This window comes from Girardinichthys multiradiatus, chromosome 22 (assembly GCF_021462225.1).
Source record: "Girardinichthys multiradiatus isolate DD_20200921_A chromosome 22, DD_fGirMul_XY1, whole genome shotgun sequence".
NCBI classification, from domain to species: Eukaryota; Metazoa; Chordata; class Actinopteri; order Cyprinodontiformes; family Goodeidae; genus Girardinichthys; species Girardinichthys multiradiatus.
The window spans coordinates 30,420,001-30,439,781 of NC_061814.1; the positions used below are offsets into that span (position 1 = coordinate 30,420,001).

At 38.9% G+C, this 19,781-nt stretch overlaps 1 protein-coding gene across 4 annotated transcripts in view; it reads left to right on the top strand.

Annotated features, from left to right (window-relative positions):
- Positions 1 to 6,452: 6,452 nt before the first annotated feature.
- LOC124859406 (neurexin-1a) overlaps positions 6,453 to 19,781 on the top strand; it is a 250,549-nt gene continuing 237,220 nt past the window's right edge. For 3 of the 4 annotated variants that reach the window (XM_047352171.1, XM_047352174.1, XM_047352172.1), the window contains exons 1-3: positions 6,453 to 6,756; positions 11,502 to 11,525; positions 12,626 to 12,787. In XM_047352171.1, the coding sequence (XP_047208127.1) occupies positions 6,583 to 6,756; positions 11,502 to 11,525; positions 12,626 to 12,787 (360 nt within the window). In that variant the 5' untranslated portion in view covers positions 6,453 to 6,582. The remainder of the gene's footprint in view (positions 6,757 to 11,501; positions 11,526 to 12,625; positions 12,788 to 19,781) is intronic. The other variant, XM_047352173.1, reaches the window with a different exon arrangement.

Consider the following 19,781-nt stretch of genomic DNA (forward strand, 5'->3'; position numbering starts at 1 on the left):
ATAAGAAGCAAGCAGCCTGCATATGAGCTGTTTGCTGTCTGAGGCTAAAAGGAAATACAGCCAGTATCTGACACTTGACTTGGCAGAATGCTTCATGGTCAAATGCTTCCAAAGGCCTGAGGGTTTTTCGGGTCTGCCACAGACAACATTGCAAGAAAATTATCTAATATGACCCTTAATATTGTTTTTGTTGAGTTGGCACAAAGACAATTTGTGCCACAGACTTCACATAAGTAATATAATAGCGGACACACCATTATCAGGACACAAGTGTATTTATATAGGCTAAAACTAATCATTTATACCATCTTACTATTTAAACGAAACGTGAGATGTACTTGTTGTACAGAAATGTCCGCTTGGCTAAGCACCAAATGTTTTAAATGTCTAATATTAACCCTTTTGTAAAAACACAAAAGCCACTCTCCTGTGGTAGTGTGAATTACCTATGATTTGCAGTTATTGGGGTTGTGTGGCGCGAGATGGGAATGACCCCAAACTATTGGCTCTATTTGTTATGTGTTCACTGTGATATGTGGGTTTTGTGAGGAGGGTAGAGTTCTCTCATTTTCACTTATAGAGGTCTCAGACACTGAGGAAATGACCAAAGAGTGTTCAGATCCAGTCAGCTTCAATTACAGTCCCTTGTAGTTTTCCCAGAGGTGCACTATAGCTCCTTTAAGGGGAAATCAATGAGGTGACAAATTGTTGTGGACAGCAACCCCTTTTATTTCTTACATTGTTGCATCCATGCCTGGGTGCGCCTCTAAGCATGTATGCTTGAGTTTGTTTGTTTGTTTGTTTGTGTGTGTCAGTGTTTGGTTGGTCTGAATACATAAATAAACAACCCCATCTATGATAATTAAATGATTTGGTCCATTTGTGTTTTGGTGGTTTATTTTCTGCTTGTGACTTTAATGGCTTGTTATTTGTCTAAACTTGTTTTTAAGTGCTCTATAATGGCTGCTCGCACGCTTTGTCCACTGACGCTCATTGCCGCTTTGATTTGTTTATACATCACAGTAACAGTGTTAATGTTTTTTCAGGACTATTTTTGTCATGTTCTTGTTAAATCCCAGTATGAATGATGGCTGATGAGTGCTGACTTGCCCGTGTTTGTTGAAAAACATATGTCGCTAACTTAAGCAGTGTTTTATAGATTCCTATGGAAATTGTGCATTATAGCAGATTTTGTTGAGTTTATTGAGCTCCTAACTTTTTGTCCAATATTTTAAAAACACTGACTTGCAGTGTAACATAATCGATACCCCTTAAACTTTTTCACATTTTGTCACGTTACTAATCTAAATGCATTTCAGTGGAATTTATGTGACAGACAGACACAAAATAGCACATTCTGAAGTGTAAGCGAATGATTTATGTTTTATCAAATGTGTTTCTTTTTTTACTGAAAACAAATGGAAATGTGTGGCGTGCAATTAAGTATGGTCCATTTTACTCTGATAAGCCTTAATAAAATCCAGTGCAACAACTACCTTCAGAAGTCACCTAATTATGTAAATAGTGTCAACTTCTGTGTAGTTTATTCTCATTGCACATACAGCTGTTCTTGGAAGGTCTCAAAGGTTTGTTAGAAAACATTAGTGAACAAACAGTATGCTGAAGACAATGGAACACACCAGCCAGGTTAGCGAGAAATTTCTTAAAACATTTAATGCGGGGTTAGGTTTTAAAATCAAATCCCAGAACATCTCACATAATATTATTCAGTCCTTCATGTAGAGCATTAATCAGAGAAGAAGCCAGGAAGGCTCTTGCAGTTTTAGAAGAACTACGGTGATATATAGCTTAAATGGTAGTAAGGACACTAAGTTGTACACTCTAGAAAATCTGAGCTTTATATAAAAGTGGCAAGACAAAATCCATTGTTGAAAGAAAACCATAAGAAGGTCTGTTTAACATTTTTAGGAACATAGCAAAGATGTGGAAGATGGTTCTTTGGTCAGATTTTTGCTAAATGCAAAACACTACGTCTGGAGATAAACTAATACTCCAAATCACCCTGAACACACCATCTCCACATTGAAACACTGTGATGGAAACGTCTTGCTGTGGGGCCACTTTTTCTAAGCAAGGACAGGGGAATTGATCAGAGTTAATGGGAAGATGGATGAACCTACAGGGCAATCCTGGAAGAAAAGCTGTTAGATGCGGCGTAAGACTTGAGACCATGAAGGAGGTTCACATTCTAGCAGAATAACAACTCTAACAGGCAGATACACAACTGAATGGTTTAGGTTTGGAGTGAGTTACAATTGCACTGTCAAAATCCAGACCTTAATCCAATTAGGAATCTCTGGGAAGCCTTGGAAATTTCTGTTGGGAAATGCCTTCCAAATGCCTTGGCAAATGCTGACTTAATTTATTTTCAATTCAATTCAATTCAAAAATACTTTATTAATCCCAAAGGGAAATTAAATGTTGTTATAGCTCATATTATGAAGGTTGTGGGCAGGAAGGATCTCCTGTAGCGCTCCGTCTTAGAGCAGATCTGAAGAAGCCTCTGAATGAAGACACTCTGTTGTTGTAGGACAGTCTCATGAAGAGGATGCTCAGGGTTCTCCATAATGTTCTTCATTTTATGAAGAATCCGTCTTTCCACAATGATCTCCAGAGGTTCCAGAGGAGTCCCCAGAACAGAGCCAGCCTTCTTTATCAGCTTGTTGAGCTTTTTTAAGTCCCTGGCTCTGATGCTGCTTCCCCAGCAGATGATGGTAGAAGAGATCACACTCTCCACAACAGACTTATAGAAGATATGCAGCATCTTGCTGCAAACACCAAAGGACCTAAGCTTCCTCAAGAAGTACAGTCTGCTCTGTCCCTTCTTGTAGATGGCTTCACAGTTGCATCTCCACTCTAGTCTGTTGTCCAGGTGAACACCGAGGTATTTATACTCCTGCACCACCTCCACTTCTTCTCCCATGATAGAAATAGTTTTTGACTTATTCCTGTTTCTCTTAAAATCTACAATCATCTCCTTTGTTTTAGTCACGTTCAAAATGAGATGATTGTTTCCACACCATGCCACAAAGCGGTCCACCACCTTCCTATACTCAGCTTCTTGTCCATCTCTGATCCACCCCACGACTGCAGAATCATCTGAGTATTTCTGCAGATGACAGGAGTCTGTCTTGTACTGGAAGTCTGAGGTGTACAGAGTGAAAAGGAATGGTGAGAGTACAGTCCCCTGTGGTGCTCCTGTGCTGCTGATTACTATTTTGCAAAGAACGGGGAAATATGTCAGTCTCTAGATGTGCAAAGTTTATAAAATACCTCAAAAGATTTGCAACTGTAAGTATAGCAAGAAATGTTTTCTTCAAGCATTGACTCAGACATATACATACATGAATACATATAGAGTAAACATAGTTCAGATTTTCACTTTTAAAAAAGCTTACACTAAACATTTACACATTACTTTGTGTTTTGTCTATCACATAATGTCCTAACAAATTCAGGTGTATTTTGCCAAACAAAGGCAAAACCAACATAATTAAAATATTAAAATACATTTTTGGTCAATTTGAACTGTAAAAGTATTTTTGTATTTTTTATTTTACAATGTGCTGTATTATTGCATCTATTAAGAAATAAGAAACAGGATTTTACATAGCTTTTAGTTGTGGAATAAAGTTTCAGGCTTAAACATTTCGAAGTAATTCCAGCAAAGATAAAAATTATTTAATCCATTAAATTAGCCTAAATATATAATCTTTGTCATCCAACCTTATGTGTGCTAAATTAAAAAATATATTTAAGTCGTAGTTATTTGATTAGTCTTAACTGTGTCATGACCTTTTTGTTTATTAAATGGATTTATACAGTATGTTTTATTTATTACAAAGCATCTTTCATGCAAATATGTCTATAAAGAGCCAAGGTTCTCACAGCATAAATACATTCAGATAAACATACAGTATAATCTTCAATAATAAAAAAAGAATGTTTATTGTGTTATAATGACTAACATTTAGTTATAATTAAATACTTTATCATAATTTTTCAACTTATATCATTAAACAGTCATAGTTTTCATGTCATTCATATTGAATCTGATTCTCAGAATTAAGCATATATTTAATATACCAGAAACACACATTAGCAGGTTTATTAGTTAAGCTCTCTGCTAAGGTATTCAGTCTGCAGCTGAATAAATATGCTGCTTATCTTGAAATGTGGTATTAAAACACATTGTAAAAAGTGATTGGTGAGTGGTATACCTTGATAGCAGTAACTGGCCAATGTTGATTCATAAAAGTACAGGTCCTTCTCAAAATATTAGCATATTGTGATAAAGTTCATTATTTTCCATAATGTCATGATGAAAATTTAACATTCATATATTTTAGATTATTGCACACCAACTGAAATATTTCAGGTCTTTTATTGTCTTAATACGGATGATTTTGGCATACAGCTCATGAAAACCCAAAATTCCTATCTCACAAAATTAGCATATTTCATCCGACCAATAAAAGAAAAGTGTTTTTAATACAAAAAACGTCAACCTTCATGTACCTTCATGTACAGTTATGCACTCAATACTTGGTCGGGAATCCTTTTGCAGAAATGACTGCTTCAATGCGGCGTGGCATGGAGGCAATCAGCCTGTGGCACTGCTGAGGTCTTATGGAGGCCCAGGATGCTTCGATAGCGGCCTTTAGCTCATCCAGAGTGTTGGGTCTTGAGTCTCTCAACGTTCTCTTCACAATATCCCACAGATTCTCTATGGGGTTCAGGTCAGGAGAGTTGGCAGGCCAATTGAGCACAGTGATACCATGATCAGTAAACCATTTACCAGTGGTTTTGGCACTGTGAGCAGGTGCCAGGTCGTGCTGAAAAATGAAATCTTCATCTCCATAAAGCTTTTCAGCAGATGGAAGCATGAAGTGCTCCAAAATCTCCTGATAGCTAGCTGCATTGACCCTGCCCTTGATAAAACACAGTGGACCAACACCAGTAACTGACACGGCAACCAGACCATCACTGACTGTGGGTAATTGACACTGGACTTTTGGCATTTTGGCATTTCCTTCTCCCCAGTCTTCCTCCAGACTCTGGCACCTTGATTTCCGAATGACATGCAGAATTTGCTTTCATCCGAAAAAAGTACTTTGGACCACTGAGCAACAGTCCAGTGCTGCTTCTCTGTAGCCCAGGTCAGGCGCTTCTGCCACTGTTTCTGGTTCAAAAGTGGCTTGACCTGGGGAATGTGGCACCTGTAGCCCATTTCCTGCACACGCCTGTGCACGGTGGCTCTGGATGTTTCTACTCCAGACTCAGTCCACTGCTTCCGCAGGTCCCCCAAGGTCTGGAATCGGCCCTTCTCCACAATCTTCCTCAGGGTCCGGTCACCTCTTCTCGTTGTGCAGCATTTTCTGCCACACTTTTTCCTTCCCACTGAGGTGCCTTGATACAGCACTCTGGGAATAGCCTATTTGTTCAGAAATTTCTTTCTGTGTCTTACCCTCTTGCTTGAGGGTGTCAATAGTGGCCTTCTGGACAGCAGTCAGGTCGGCAGTCTTACCCATGATTGGGGTTTTGAGTGATGAACCAGGCTGGGAGTTTTAAAGGCCTCAGGAATCTTTTGTAGGTGTTTAGAGTTAACTCGTTGATTCAGATGATTAGGTTCATAGCTCGTTTAGAGACCCTTTTAATGATATGCTAATTTTGTGAGATAGGAATTTTGGGTTTTCATGAGCTGTATGCCAAAATCATCCGTATTAAGACAATAAAAGACCTGAAATATTTCAGTTAGTGTGCAATGAATCTAAAATATATGAATGTTAAATTTTCATCATGGCATTATGGAAAATAATGAACTTTATCACAATATGCTAATATTTTGAGAAGGACCTGTATGTACGGGCACAGAGTTATGCAGTTTGGCACATACAATGTTGTGTACCCTCAGAGTTTCTCTTCCTTTGTGAGATAATGGGAAAAAAAGTAAGTTGGAGTTTAGCAAGAATTGGTCAATTTGGCTTCTATTTGAGGCTACATAAGGATACATCTTTGCTGATATATTTCATACAGATGATTCTGAGTATAAGTCAAGCATCCTATTTTATCTTTGAGTAAAAAGAAAAAAAATATATGTTCATACGCTGATTTTGTTGGAGCATGATTTGATTGGTCAGTAGGAACTGATTTTATGTGTGTCAGTTTATCTCAAGCTTCTTACGTGTTAATTTTCCAGAATAGGTTGCAGCAATGATGAGAAGTCACTGCTGCATGAATATGACACTGAAATCACCAGCATTGCTAAAATATTAATCTCTGTTCTGTTGTACAGGCCCCATGTACTCCAGTTTCAGCAGATTTAATAGACCAACATTTCAAGGCATTCTGTCCATTTTAGACAGCTTCCCAATAAGCCCCCAAGAGGCCACAACATTGATGAAACACATTTCTCTTTCTCTTGTCTCCTCAGGAAAAGAAGAATATGTTGCAACCTTCAAAGGATCTGAGTTCTTCTGCTACGACTTATCCTTGAACCCGATTCAAAGCAGCAGTGATGAAATCACATTGTCATTCAAAACCCTACAGAGGAACGGACTAATGCTGCACACGGGCAAATCTGCTGATTACGTCAACCTGGCGCTGAAAAACGGGGCTGTGTCACTTGTCATTAATTTGGGGTCTGGAGCCTTTGAAGCTCTTGTGGAGCCGGTCAATGGGAAATTTAATGACAATGATTGGCATGATGTCAAAGTAACAAGGAATCTACGTCAGGTAACAGTACAAATGGTGATAAAGAGATTAGCTAAATTAATCAAAATAAATGCACTTAAATCATTACCATCATAAAATAGATTCTTCCCAAAACCTATTGGGATTGCTTAATTTGATCGTGGTTTTTTACGGTGAAGACCTTAACAGCACCACAAGAGAGCAGGTACATCTAGATTTAAATCAAGACTACAATAATTTATGTGTTTCTGTCTTTTTCAGGTTAAAGTGGGCATTTGGCCAGAATAGTGTAAATTCTCTAAAAAACTCAGGTTTTTTGGGAGATAGACAAAGAAGATTTTCATTACTGGTTTATTTTTCTGTTACAAATATACATTTTTTTGTCTCTTTTGAAGTTGTTGTACAATAACAAATGATGTATTTATAGTACATTGAATAGCCCAATGAAAGAATGCGATCTTCTATATTGTAGAATTAAAACCTTTAAAGAAGGGGATCCTCCTAATGGGATCTTTGCAATTTCACTTTAATGGACCCACGTCTGAAGGAATGTTTGCAAAAACAATACAATAAGACTTCTTAGCTATAAACAGAAAATTGTTATAGCTGTAATAGTTGTTGTATTGGTGCAAATTGTTAAACTGTCCATTTAACTCATTATTAACACACTTCAGTCTCATCTAATGTTCGTCAAGAGCTGATGAGCGAGAAAGACAGGCAGTAAACGGAGTCATTCCAGTAGCTTATTTCATGCATAGTAGGAAGCCCCCAGAGTTCAAGGAGCTTTGGTTGGTAAACAATCAAATGTATTATGTCTGATTTGTACCAGACAAACTGGTAATATATGGTGTCAGGATGCAGCTGTCAATATGTTAGAGGCAGACTCTTTACACACTTCAAACTGCTGGGATATACACAAACCAACATAGAATTTAACACTAGCTTCTGCTGACTACTCAGCAGGTAAAAGACTAATATTATCTTAAGTGAATAAACTCATTCTCTAGTTACATCTTTTTGAATTTAATCTACCTCGTAATGCAATACAGTCAAGTTCAGTTTATTAAGCCAGTTGGGGAATATAGTTTTCTAACAAAGGTCTTAAGATCTTAAGAGAGCAAGCATAATCATCTTGGATTAGAATCCTTATTGGGTATAAATCAGCCAAAATAAATCACAATATCCTTATTGAACAGTGTCAAACTGTACAATGAAATTTGAGGTTCCTTTCCTGGAGCTGACGTCATAGGAAGTTCCTTGTAAAGTTAAAATTGGTGGTTTGTTGAAAATGAAAAGATCCCTTGTGGTCTTTTCTCTACCTCAACAAACTGGCTTTGTTGAGTTAGTTTTGTTTATTTTGTTAAAACTATCCAACTTCTTTCCCAGTAGCATTTTGGTAGACGAAATGACCCAGCAGTTTTTAGCATGTCGGCATCAACACATCAACACACTTAAAGAAACAAAAGTTTAGTTGAGAAACCCACCGTTCTTTTCTGTTTTCTTGTCACCTGTTGCTTGATGCAAACCTTTCTTCAGTGTTGCTTTTCTTCAAGGTAAGAGCTTATTAACATAGTACTTGGAGTATGCAGTTGGGATATGATCTCAATGAGACCAAGTCAATTCTATAGGTCTTCAGTGAAGAAAACTCAGAGGCTAAACACCTCTGAGTTACAACACCTGGCTAAACATTAGCATTGAGACCAATACTGCAATAGATGCTTTGCTGATAGCCTGCAACCCTAGAAACTCTACTTTTTCACTTTCAGAATTGATTGTTAGTACACTCTAGCGACCCTGTACTTGCCTCCCTCCTACCCATCTATGAGTAAGTTTGAGAAGTTATTTCCATTTTTACAAAAAATAGTTGTCTAATTTGCTGCTGACTTAACAATAGAATACAATACAATAGTCTTTGTTGCAGCAGAGATAAACTTTACAAATTGATATAGATTTGTATAAATAACAATATGTAAAAAAGAATACAGGTCCTTCTCAAAATATTAGCATATTGTGATAAAGTTCATTATTTTCCATAATGCCATGATGAAAATTTAACATTCATATATTTTAGATTCATTGCACACTAACTGAAATATTTCAGGTCTTTTATTGTCTTAATACGGATGATTTTGGCATACAGCTCATGAAAACCCAAAATTCCTATCTCACAAAATTAGCATATCATTAAAAGGGTCTCTAAACGAGCTATGAACCTAATCATCTGAATCAACGAGTTAACTCTAAACACCTACAAAAGATTCCTGAGGCCTTTAAAACTCCCAGCCTGGTTCATCACTCAAAACCCCAATCATGGGTAAGACTGCCGACCTGACTGCTGTCCAGAAGGCCACTATTGACACCCTCAAGCAAGAGGGTAAGACACAGAAAGAAATTTCTGAACGAATAGGCTGTTCCCAGAGTGCTGTATCAAGGCACCTCAGTGGGAAGTCTGTGGGAAGGAAAAAGTGTGGCAGAAAACGCTGCACAACGAGAAGAGGTGACCGGACCCTGAGGAAGATTGTGGAGAAGGGCCGATTCCAGACCTTGGGGGACCTGCGGAAGCAGTGGACTGAGTCTGGAGTAGAAACATCCAGAGCCACCGTGCACAGGCGTGTGCAGGAAATGGGCTACAGGTGCCGCATTCCCCAGGTCAAGCCACTTTTGCACCAGAAACAGCGGCAGAAGCGCCTGACCTGGGCTACAGAGAAGCAGCACTGGACTGTTGCTCAGTGGTCCAAAGTACTTTTTTCGGATGAAAGCAAATTCTGCATGTCATTCGGAAATCAAGGTGCCAGAGTCTGGAGGAAGACTGGGGAGAAGGAAATGCCAAAATGCCAAAAGTCCAGTGTCAAGTACCCACAGTCAGTGATGGTCTGGTTGCCGTGTCAGTTACTGGTGTTGGTCCACTGTGTTTTATCAAGGGCAGGGTCAATGCAGCTAGCTATCAGGAGATTTTGGAGCACTTAATGCTTCCATCTGCTGAAAAGCTTTATGGAGATGAAGATTTCATTTTTCAGCATGACCTGGCACCTGCTCACAGTGCCAAAACCACTGGTAAATGGTTTACTGATTATGGTATCACTGTGCTCAATTGGCCTGCCAACTCTCCTGATCTGAACCCCATAGAGAATCTGTGGGATATTGTGAAGAGAACGTGGAGAGACTCAAGACCCAACTCTCTGGATGAGCTAAAGGCCGCTATCGAAGCATCCTGGGCCTCCATAAGACCTCAGCAGTGCCACAGGCTGATTGCCTCCATGCCACGCCGCATTGAAGCAGTCATTTCTGCAAAAGGATTCCCGACCAAGTATTGAGTGCATAACTGTACATGAAGATACATGAAGGTTGACGTTTTTTGTATTAAAAACACTTTTCTTTTATTGGTCGGATGAAATATGCTAATTTTGTGAGATAGGAATTTTGGGTTTTCATGAGCTGTATGCCAAAATCATCCGTATTAAGACAATAAAAGACCTGAAATATTTCAGTTGGTGTGCAATGAATCTAAAATATATGAATGTTAAATTTTCATCATTACATTATGGAAAATAATAAACTTTATCACAATATGCTAATATTTTGAGAAGGACCTGTAATTGTAACAACATTATTGGAGTGCCACTTTTTGTATAGTGTAGTCATTGTTATTAAATACAGTATTAGCATGCTGCAGTAAACAGTATGACAAAGGAAAAATATTTGAAGGATACCCCATTGTAGAAAAATTGAAGGAATTGCCTCTGCTCATACATGACCATTTTCTGTGGATCATTAAGGCATAACTACATGACAAGTCTAAACATTTGCACAGTTTGTGATTTTATCATTCAAAAGGTTTGGCCAGACTATTCAGCTACTGGTAAACAGAATGCTGTATCTTTTTCTATACCTATTACCTGTTATCAGATTAACACCAGGGAAAAAAATGTCTATATTTGTTCCTGCTCCCTTGCTGTGAAAGGTTTATCTTCACTTCACCATTCAAAAAAACTTAATTTGCAGACTTAGCACTCTGGTTGTTGGCCAATCTCTGGATTGTTCCAACTTGAACATTCACTCGGAAGACCGAGCATACTGAGTGCATGCTGTATGGGGGATCAAAATATCCATCCTCCTCATTCCTTGTCAGGTCCTCTTTTCTTTGTCTCATTGCAGTAAAGTGATCCTAAAGTTCATCAGTAAGACCAAATGAAAGGTAAAGTATCAAGTGAGTGCCAGAAAGTCTGATGCGCTGGATTGGGAAATTGCTGAAGACTGAACAACACCAAAGAAATGCTAATAAATATTAATACAAAGAAAAAAGAAGAAGGCTTTTCTGAATCTCTTCAATATAGAACTGCTTAAAGAGGGTCAAGTGATGCGCTTTAGGCATTCTTTTTTAGAAACCATATGATGTCTTTAAATCACGTCTTTCGTTAGGTTTTTCACTCAAAAGTTTTTTTCTGCAATTTAGTTGTCTGGGCACGCACAGAAAGAAGTGCAACTTTACCAAGAGATTCTCAGGGAGTCTTTGGCTGAGCTCTGGCTCCTCTTGTGGGACATTCTTCTTATTTTTCTTGGTCAGCTTTTTTCTTGTTAAACTTATTTTGCCCTTTTTTTTCCTCTATGTCACTAACATGCTTTGGAAACAAACTAACATCATTCATGGAATGTGCCATTCTACTAACCAGTATGAGTTTTGTCCTTTAGCAATGTACTAACAGTATTGACCATCATATATTATTTGAGTAACAATCGCTATTCTGTTCACAGTTTTTAATTTCCTTTCTCCCCCCTTTTCCACAAAGCACTCAGGCATTGGACACGCTATGGTAAACAAACTACATTGTTCGGTAGATATCATTCTAATTGTTTCTTAGTTTGGGTTTGCCGTGTGTTTCTTTCCTTTTTTTTTTTTTTTTTTTTACTGTAGACGTCATTTACAAAAAAAGGGAAAATGCGGTTGGTACTCTTCTGCTTACTTTTCAAGTCCTTTTAGTTTTATTTCTCGGTTCATTCATTGGTTTTCACTCTGTTTATTCCACCTGTTTTCTGTCCACTTCTGTTTACCCACTCTTTTTTAGGAGCATCATTTTCGAGCCATTTGCAACAAGCTGTGGTTGATAATGCGGACGCCCTCCTGTCTGGCTGGACTGATGCTCTGTGGCTCAGCCAGTTGTATCCCCATTCACTTTGCATGTCATCCTCTTTAGCCTACATGTTGGAAATGTCAAACTGCACATTTGCCAACATGAATGTAACACTTGAGCTGTGTTTGTCATTTCTTCTCTGGTGCTTTTTTTCATTTTCTTTTGTGATTTGGCAGTGCTCATTAACTTTTTCCATGAGCTTTTGCATGTATGTGACACTGTGACAGGCATACAAATAATGATTCAGTATCCAAATAAAGAATTTGGGAAACATTTTCTTTTTGATTACTCATAAACAAAAGGAAAAGACAAATACATGCATGTACTTATTTTCCCAACCTTTTTCCCATGCTAAAAAGGTGATTGCATGTGCTCCTTTTCTAACCTAGCAGCACGTTGTAATCTAATTTATATAAGTACTAAATGTACTAATTTAAAATAACAGTTGAGTTGAACTAACCTATATAGCACTTTACTAACACCATTTTTGTGTCTGCTAAAGTACTTTTAAGTTGCACTGAAGGCAATACTAACACAGTAGTATGGGCAGTTTACTAACTTTGTAACTAAAACAGTATTCTTTTGAAGTCTTCCAACTAATCAAACTGGACAAAATAAAAAAAACAAGAAAAAAGGACACTTAAAACAGACATGAAAATGGATTTGGGAATATGACCCATTGGGAAATATGATACTGACAAAAAGAAAAAGAAAGGGAATAACATTACATAATTTATGTTGCCTCCCTATAGCGTGTCCTTTCCCTGTGCTTTGTTGTGTAGGTGACCATATCCGTGGATGGGATTCTGACCACCACAGGATATACACAAGAAGATTATACCATGCTAGGCTCGGATGACTTTTTCTATGTTGGAGGAAGCCCAAGTACAGCGGACCTGCCTGGATCTCCAGTTAGCAACAACTTCATGGGTTGCCTCAAGGAGGTAAACACCGCTTCTCTGTGAACTCTCAAGACTGGTGGGTGTATGGGATGTACAGCTGGTTTCACCTTAGGACACCAGAACTGGCTCTTCACACCCACATACTGACCCTGTCTCTTTCTGAACAATCTCTTTTAGTCTGCTTCTCCTCCTCTCTTATAATAGTTTGATGCAAACTTTTTCTGATCAAATTTTTGCCTCTTCTACTTTATCTGTGCACATACAATGTTTAAGACATCAATGGAATTCACAGACATGCATTGAGCTCTGTCTTAAACTGGAATTCAGCACAGTTCTCCAGTGGCTCTGTCAGGTGCACATCAAAGAGAAGCAGTGATCCAGAGATCAGGGAGCTGAATTTTCATGAGCAGTTGGGCAACGCTTAACACCCCCAACCACCCAACCACTCCACTCCACAAGCATTAACTGGTGGACTTTGCCATTCCAACATGAGCTCAGAACAACTATCTATGATTTGTTCAATCCTAGTTATATTTATTGTCTACTGAAATTTGTGTTTTAAGTGATAAATGTGATGCCCTTTTACATTTAGAGTTGGCTTATTTCTTCATTGTATAAATTATACAGGCAGATTTTGCTTATTATTGACATGATAGCTTCAAAGAATTGCTGTGCATATGCTAGCTGCTCATCCATGATGCGACTGTTCTGTTCCACGTACTAAATTGGATTGAGATCAGTGAAGACCAGTGGTGTACAGTGAACTCATTGTATAAGAAATCAGTTTGAAATTATTTGAGTTTTGTGACATGATGCATTATCCTGCTGGAAGTAGCTATCAGAACACTTGCACACTGTCACTACAATGCTGAAATGGTAATAAGGTGCCCAAAGTGTGCCAAGAATATATCCCCCACATCTTTACAACACCAGCAGCCTAAATCATTGATACAAGACAGGACTGATCTTTGCATTAATGTTGGTTGTGCCAAATTCTGACCCAAATCAAAGCTGAAATCCACATTCATCATACCTGGTCTGATGTTCTGCTGCTGTAGCCCATCTACTTCAGGGTTTGACTTGAGCATTCAAAGATTTGCATGTCTCGGTTTTTATGGTGAATGCTCTTTGTCACTCGCTCTTTCTCTTTTGTGCCACAATAGAAGGATTTATACTCTGTGCATTTTATCTTTTAGAGATGAAGTGAAAGGTTAAGGAAGAGGTAATTTGTTCATTAGATGGCTCACTGTGTGCTCTACTTTAGTTTGTTTCTTGCAGGTTAATAGAGACTTTGACCTGGTGTGTTTTCCTCAATAGCCACTCAATTTATTAGATGACATTATCATGGTACTGCTAAATGATCAATTAAGTTATATCCTAATTTCAAGGCATTTCTTTTTTCTTTTTGTTTGGCTATTTTCCTAAGGTATATAACCATATGTGGTTTCCCACATATTGTATAATGCCCTAACCCCACGCAGACATCCTCAATAATATCTCAGAGAGGTCTGAGGCTTGTCTGTTTAATGGGAAGACAGTGTCTGGGTCACATATCCTCATGCCATGTACAAGTCATTAGAAAGGCCGTCTTAGTTATCTATAAAAACATTCTCCCTTAATCCTGATAGCTACATACTGAACTGCTCAAATCTTTCACATGTAGAACACAAATATAAATATTAGCATGAGAAGAAGGGTAAACCAAATTTCTGTTTTTGCATTAGATAATTTAATAATATAGTCTTGCCTTGAAATGCAAATACATTTTAACATAATCATTTCTAATGAGTACTGCAGCACATCAAGTCAGTCCATATATTGACAAGTATTTTGGCAAAATTATGAACAAAACGAAATTGGACTGACCAGCCTTTATATCAATCAAATCTTTCTAATTGCTTGTTGACACAAATTGCAAACAAATCCAATCACAAGGCAGTATCTCAATGCATTTACTCATATAGACATGGTGAAGGAAACTTAATGAAGTTTGAACTGAGCATCAAAATAGGGAAGAAAGGGGATTCAAATGCCTTTGAACATGGTCTGGTTGTTGATGCATGATGGACTGGTCTGGTCTGGGTATTTCAGAAAAGGGACGATGTACTGGGATTTTTGATAAAGATGCCCTTCTGTTGTCAGAGGAGAATGGACAGACTGGTTCAATATAATAGAAAACCTTGGCCCCTGCGAGTTCCGGCCGCCATGGTGGGCTGGCGGCTGCCTGGCATGTTGGGTAATTTAAGGAGGTTTCCCCTGCTTGTTGCTGGGCGGTCTTTCTGCTGGGGGTTGATGGGAGACCAGAGGAGCATGGTTGCCAGGCTTGGCCTTCGTGTTGGGGATAGCGGTAAATATATAAATCGTATATTATATATATATAAATCGTAGTAAATAAATTGGGAACTCTAAGAGTTTAAAAGTGATAGCGTTATTTTTCTTAATGATACATTATTGGTTTATTCTAGAGTTGCACAGTGCTGTTGGTGGCACTGTTGCCTCTCAGGAATAAGGTCCTGGGTTCCAATCCTAGCCTGGGACCTTTTGACATGGAATTAAAATGTTCTCCCTGTGCATGTGTGGGTACTCGCTGGGTACTCCAGCTCCCTCCCACAGTCCCAAAACATGACAGTTAGGTGTGTGCATGATTGTCCAGTATTTTTCTGTGTCGTCCTTGATAGACAGGCGACCTGTCCAGGGTGTACTCTATCTCACCCAATGACCGCTGAGGATAGGCACGAGCCCAGCCAAAAACTGGGTTATTTCTTACCCAGCAGTTTTTAGTGTGTTTGTTGAACAAGGCAGCAACGTTTATTGTACTTCAGTGGCCTCCACGGTAACCAGATCTCAGTCCCATACAGCACCGTTGGGATGTGGAGGAATTGCATCAAGGATGTGCAGCAGATAAATTTGCAGCAACTGTGAGATGCAATCATGTCAATATGGACCAGAAAGTCTGAGAAATGTTTCAGATATTTTTTTGAATCTATTCCATGATGAATTAGGGTTGTTTTGAAGGTGAAAGGGTGTCCTAAATGATACAAATAAAATAACCCACATGAAGGTAGCTGATAAGTATAATTTGTAGTGTAATAGTAACCATTGGAGAAAGAATCCTGTCTGAGAAAGAATCCATGTGGCTGTTAACTGGTTAATACCCCGAATTTTGAAAATAATGAAATGAAATAAAATTACTGTGATTTCATCACATACTAAATAGCATACAACAAAACAAGCTTTTCTGGTATCTATAATATCCTGGTGTGAAAAAAATCCTAAAATAGATACATAAAAGAAAGCAGAGTTAAATAAATACACATACAACTCATAAAATGCACAATCTTAACAGCAGCTTAGCATCTTACCAGCTTGTGGCAGAAAAAGCTTTAGGCAGTGTTAGGGTTCTGCCTCTGATGTTGTGGCACAATTTGCCTGAATGCCAAGCCCTGTTCCCACAGCAGCTCTAAAAGAGATCCAGAACACATGGTCAGGACACTCAAATTACATTCTCAGCTCCCCTCACTATCCTTTGCAGGCCCATCTTGTTGGCCAAAACCAGTGAAGTAAGATAGAAAATAAGGGTTAAATACAGAGTATAAAATCAGTAGATTAACAGCTATTAGGAAAGACTCACAGAGCACATTTCCAGTTTTTAAGTAGTCAAATCTGTAATCCAGCTGTATGTTCCTCAACAGTGTCACATTGCAAAAATAAGTAAATGAATTAATATACACTATATTGCCAAAAGTATTGGTTCACACCACTAAATCAGTGTATCCAGTGTTACAATCACTTCCATGGCTGCAGGTGTATAACGTTTGGTGTGGAGAAAGTTGACTGGCCTGCAGAGAGTCCTGTCCTTAACCTTCTTCAACACCTTTGGGAGGATTGGTGGATGAACATCTTCCACCTTGTGCAAGATGTTTACAGAATAGTTAAAAGTTGCTATTGCTGGCAACGGTGGTCCACCAACAAATTGGACATTATAGATTTAGAATAGGATGACTTCAAAGTTCATGTACATGTAAAAGTAGACAGACAAAATTTTTTGGCATTATAGTGTCAGGGTTTGGACTTTTTTGGGCTTTTGCTTATGGTTTTGTGTTTTGTTTACTTTAGTCAGATGTTCTTGTTAGGCCCGAGCAGGAAAACTGAGAGGGCCTATTGTAATCGTAGCATTTCTTATTATTTTCTTTCTTTCTTTCTTTCTTTCAGTTCTGGTTTTCTCTCGCCCTTATTCTCTTGGTGTTGCTTTACTTAGAATGGTTTTATTAGGCCCGAGCAGGTAGGCCTGCAAGGGCCTATTGTAATTGCTCCATTCAGGCGTCAAATTAATTGCCTTTTTCGCGGCTTTAACTTATTCAAAAACTCACCAAATCTGGCAGAGCCATCAGTCGTGTGTGAAATTTAGGTATTTTAAGGGTTTCGCAAAAGTCGCAATAAAAATGGCTGAACAGCGACCCCTTGAAATTTTCAAAAAAGCCTCCGCATTGACCTTGCTTTATCGTAGAGTTATGAAATTTGGTACACTTGTAGAACTCCCCGAGAACTACATAAAACTCTCTTGCACCCATGTCCTACACCAAACAGGAAGTCGACCATCTTGGATTGAAGTTTTGATTTTGACCCCATTTTTGCCGTTTATAGCCTTCATATTTGATCAAACTCCTCCTAGAGATTTTGATCGATCGGCTTGAAATGTGGTCAGTTTGCTCAGAAGGGAAGGGGGATCTAAATATATCAAAATTTTGACTTTTTGAGCATGTTGAGGGGGCAGAGCCAGGCCTCGAAGTTTGATGACTCGCCAAAAAAAATTAAATTGTTATAGCTCTTACAAGGAAAGTCACAGAGAAACTTCTGGTATTGATCCACATCTGGTCCCAAACAATATTCAATGGTCAAATCCTGGCATCATCTAAGCCCCGCCCACTGAGAACAGGAAGTGTATTGTTTTACTGTGAAAGGTCAAAATTTGACCCCCTTCACCTAATCAACACAAAACCGTCTCCAGTAACAAATAACAAGATGGTCTAAGTTGGTTTCCAGTACTAACAGTTTGGGCTGGAGGGTGTGGCTGTGGCGGTGCGGCGAAGCCCGACGTTACGCCATGGCTTTACGTTTGCTTCTGATTTCCACATTTTTGATCCGATAGGCACCAAATTCAATAGGATTGATATTGGTCCAGCCCCCTACAGATATCCAGTGAAATAATTGGTAGGCGTGGCCTAATTGCTCCACAGCGCCCTCTAGAAGCACTAAAACAACAAGCCCCAAGGCATGCTTTGTCCGAGGTTTATGAAATTTGGTACACACATGTAACTTCTCAGGACCTACAAAAAAGTCTCTTGGACCCATTGTCCAAACCCCACATGAAGTCGGCCATTTTGGATCAAAGCCACCATTTTCTCTCATTTACACACCTCATATCTGAGCGAACTCCTCCTACAGCTTTTAACTTAGACACTTCAAAATAAATGAGTATAGTCTTAAGGCACTGGGGATCAAAAGTTATCAAAGGCTTTTGGCTACATTAAAGTATATGGCCGTAGCTAAGCCTCAAAATCTGACTTCTCGCCATGAAACACAAAACTGTTATAGTTCCTACAAGGAAAGTCACAGATACATGAAACCTTCTGGGATTGATCCATATGACACCCTGATCAATATTCAATGGTCAAATGCTGACATCATTGAAGCCCCGCCCCCTTAGTGTGGTCCATGTTTGATCCCCTTCACCTAATCAACCTGAAACTGTCCCAAGTGACAGATAACATGATGGTCTAAGTTCGTGTCTAGTACTGACTGGTTTGGCTGGAGGGTGTGGCCGTTGCGGCGTGGCAAACTCTGATGTCATGCCATGGCGATACGTTTGGCTCTAAATTTCACATGCATGGCCCGATTTACTCCAAACCCAATATGGTTGATCTTTGACAACCCCCAAACACCTGTATTGGATTACATTGGAATTTGGATCAACAGCGCCCCCTAGGACACTTCAAGGGTTATATCTCCTTCATACATCATCAGATTTATTTGAAATGTAGTATATATGATCATGAGTTAATGATGGACATGTTGACACAGTCAATTGATGACATCACTTCAGCCCCGCCCAGTAATAAACAAATGACTGTAACTTCCATATTGAAGGTCCAATTCATTCCAAACTGAATATGGTTGATCTTTTTCAGCCCCCAAACAGCTCTTTTGGATTACATTGAAATTTGTATCAATAGCGCCCCCTAGGACACTTCACGGGGTATATCTCCCTCATACATCATCGGATTCACTTGAAATGTAGTATACATGATCAAGAGTTAATGATGGACATGTTCACACAGTCAATTGATGACATCACGTTAGCCCCGCCCACAAACAAACAAATAAGTATAGATTCCATATGGAAGGTCCGATTCACTCCTAACTGAATATGGTTGATCTTTGTCAGCCCCCAAACAGCTCTATTGGATTACATTGAAATTTGGATCAATAGCGCCCCCTAGGATTCTTCAAGGGCTATATCTCCCTCATACGTCATCGGATCCACTTGAAATTTAATATACATCATTAGGGATCAATGCTGAACATGTTGCCACAGTCAGTTCATGACATCATTTCAGCTCTGCCCACTAATAAAAAATTCAGTGCCGCTTCCATCTGGAAGATCGGATTTCCCCAAAATTTGAATGCCTCTCGCCAGATGAGAACTCTGCATGTCCGAAGATAATATGACATGTCGCTCACAGTCCCTCCTAGTGGCAATGTGTGGAATTGAATGGGAGCCTCGTTGCTCATGCGCAGGCGGCGATGCCAGGCTCCCGCGATCGTTGCACAGGCCGAGTTGCGCTGAGGTGCGAGGGCCTTCAATGCTGCTTGCAGCTTTAATTATTATTGTTATTGTGATTATTAGTTCTGTATCTTCCTTGGTTTCTCTGTGTTTATTATGTTAGGTATTTTGTTCTCTCTCCTAGTTTAGTCTAGTTTAGTCTAGTTTAGTCTAGTTTAGGTTTGTTTACTTTTGTAATCAAGGTTTCCTTAT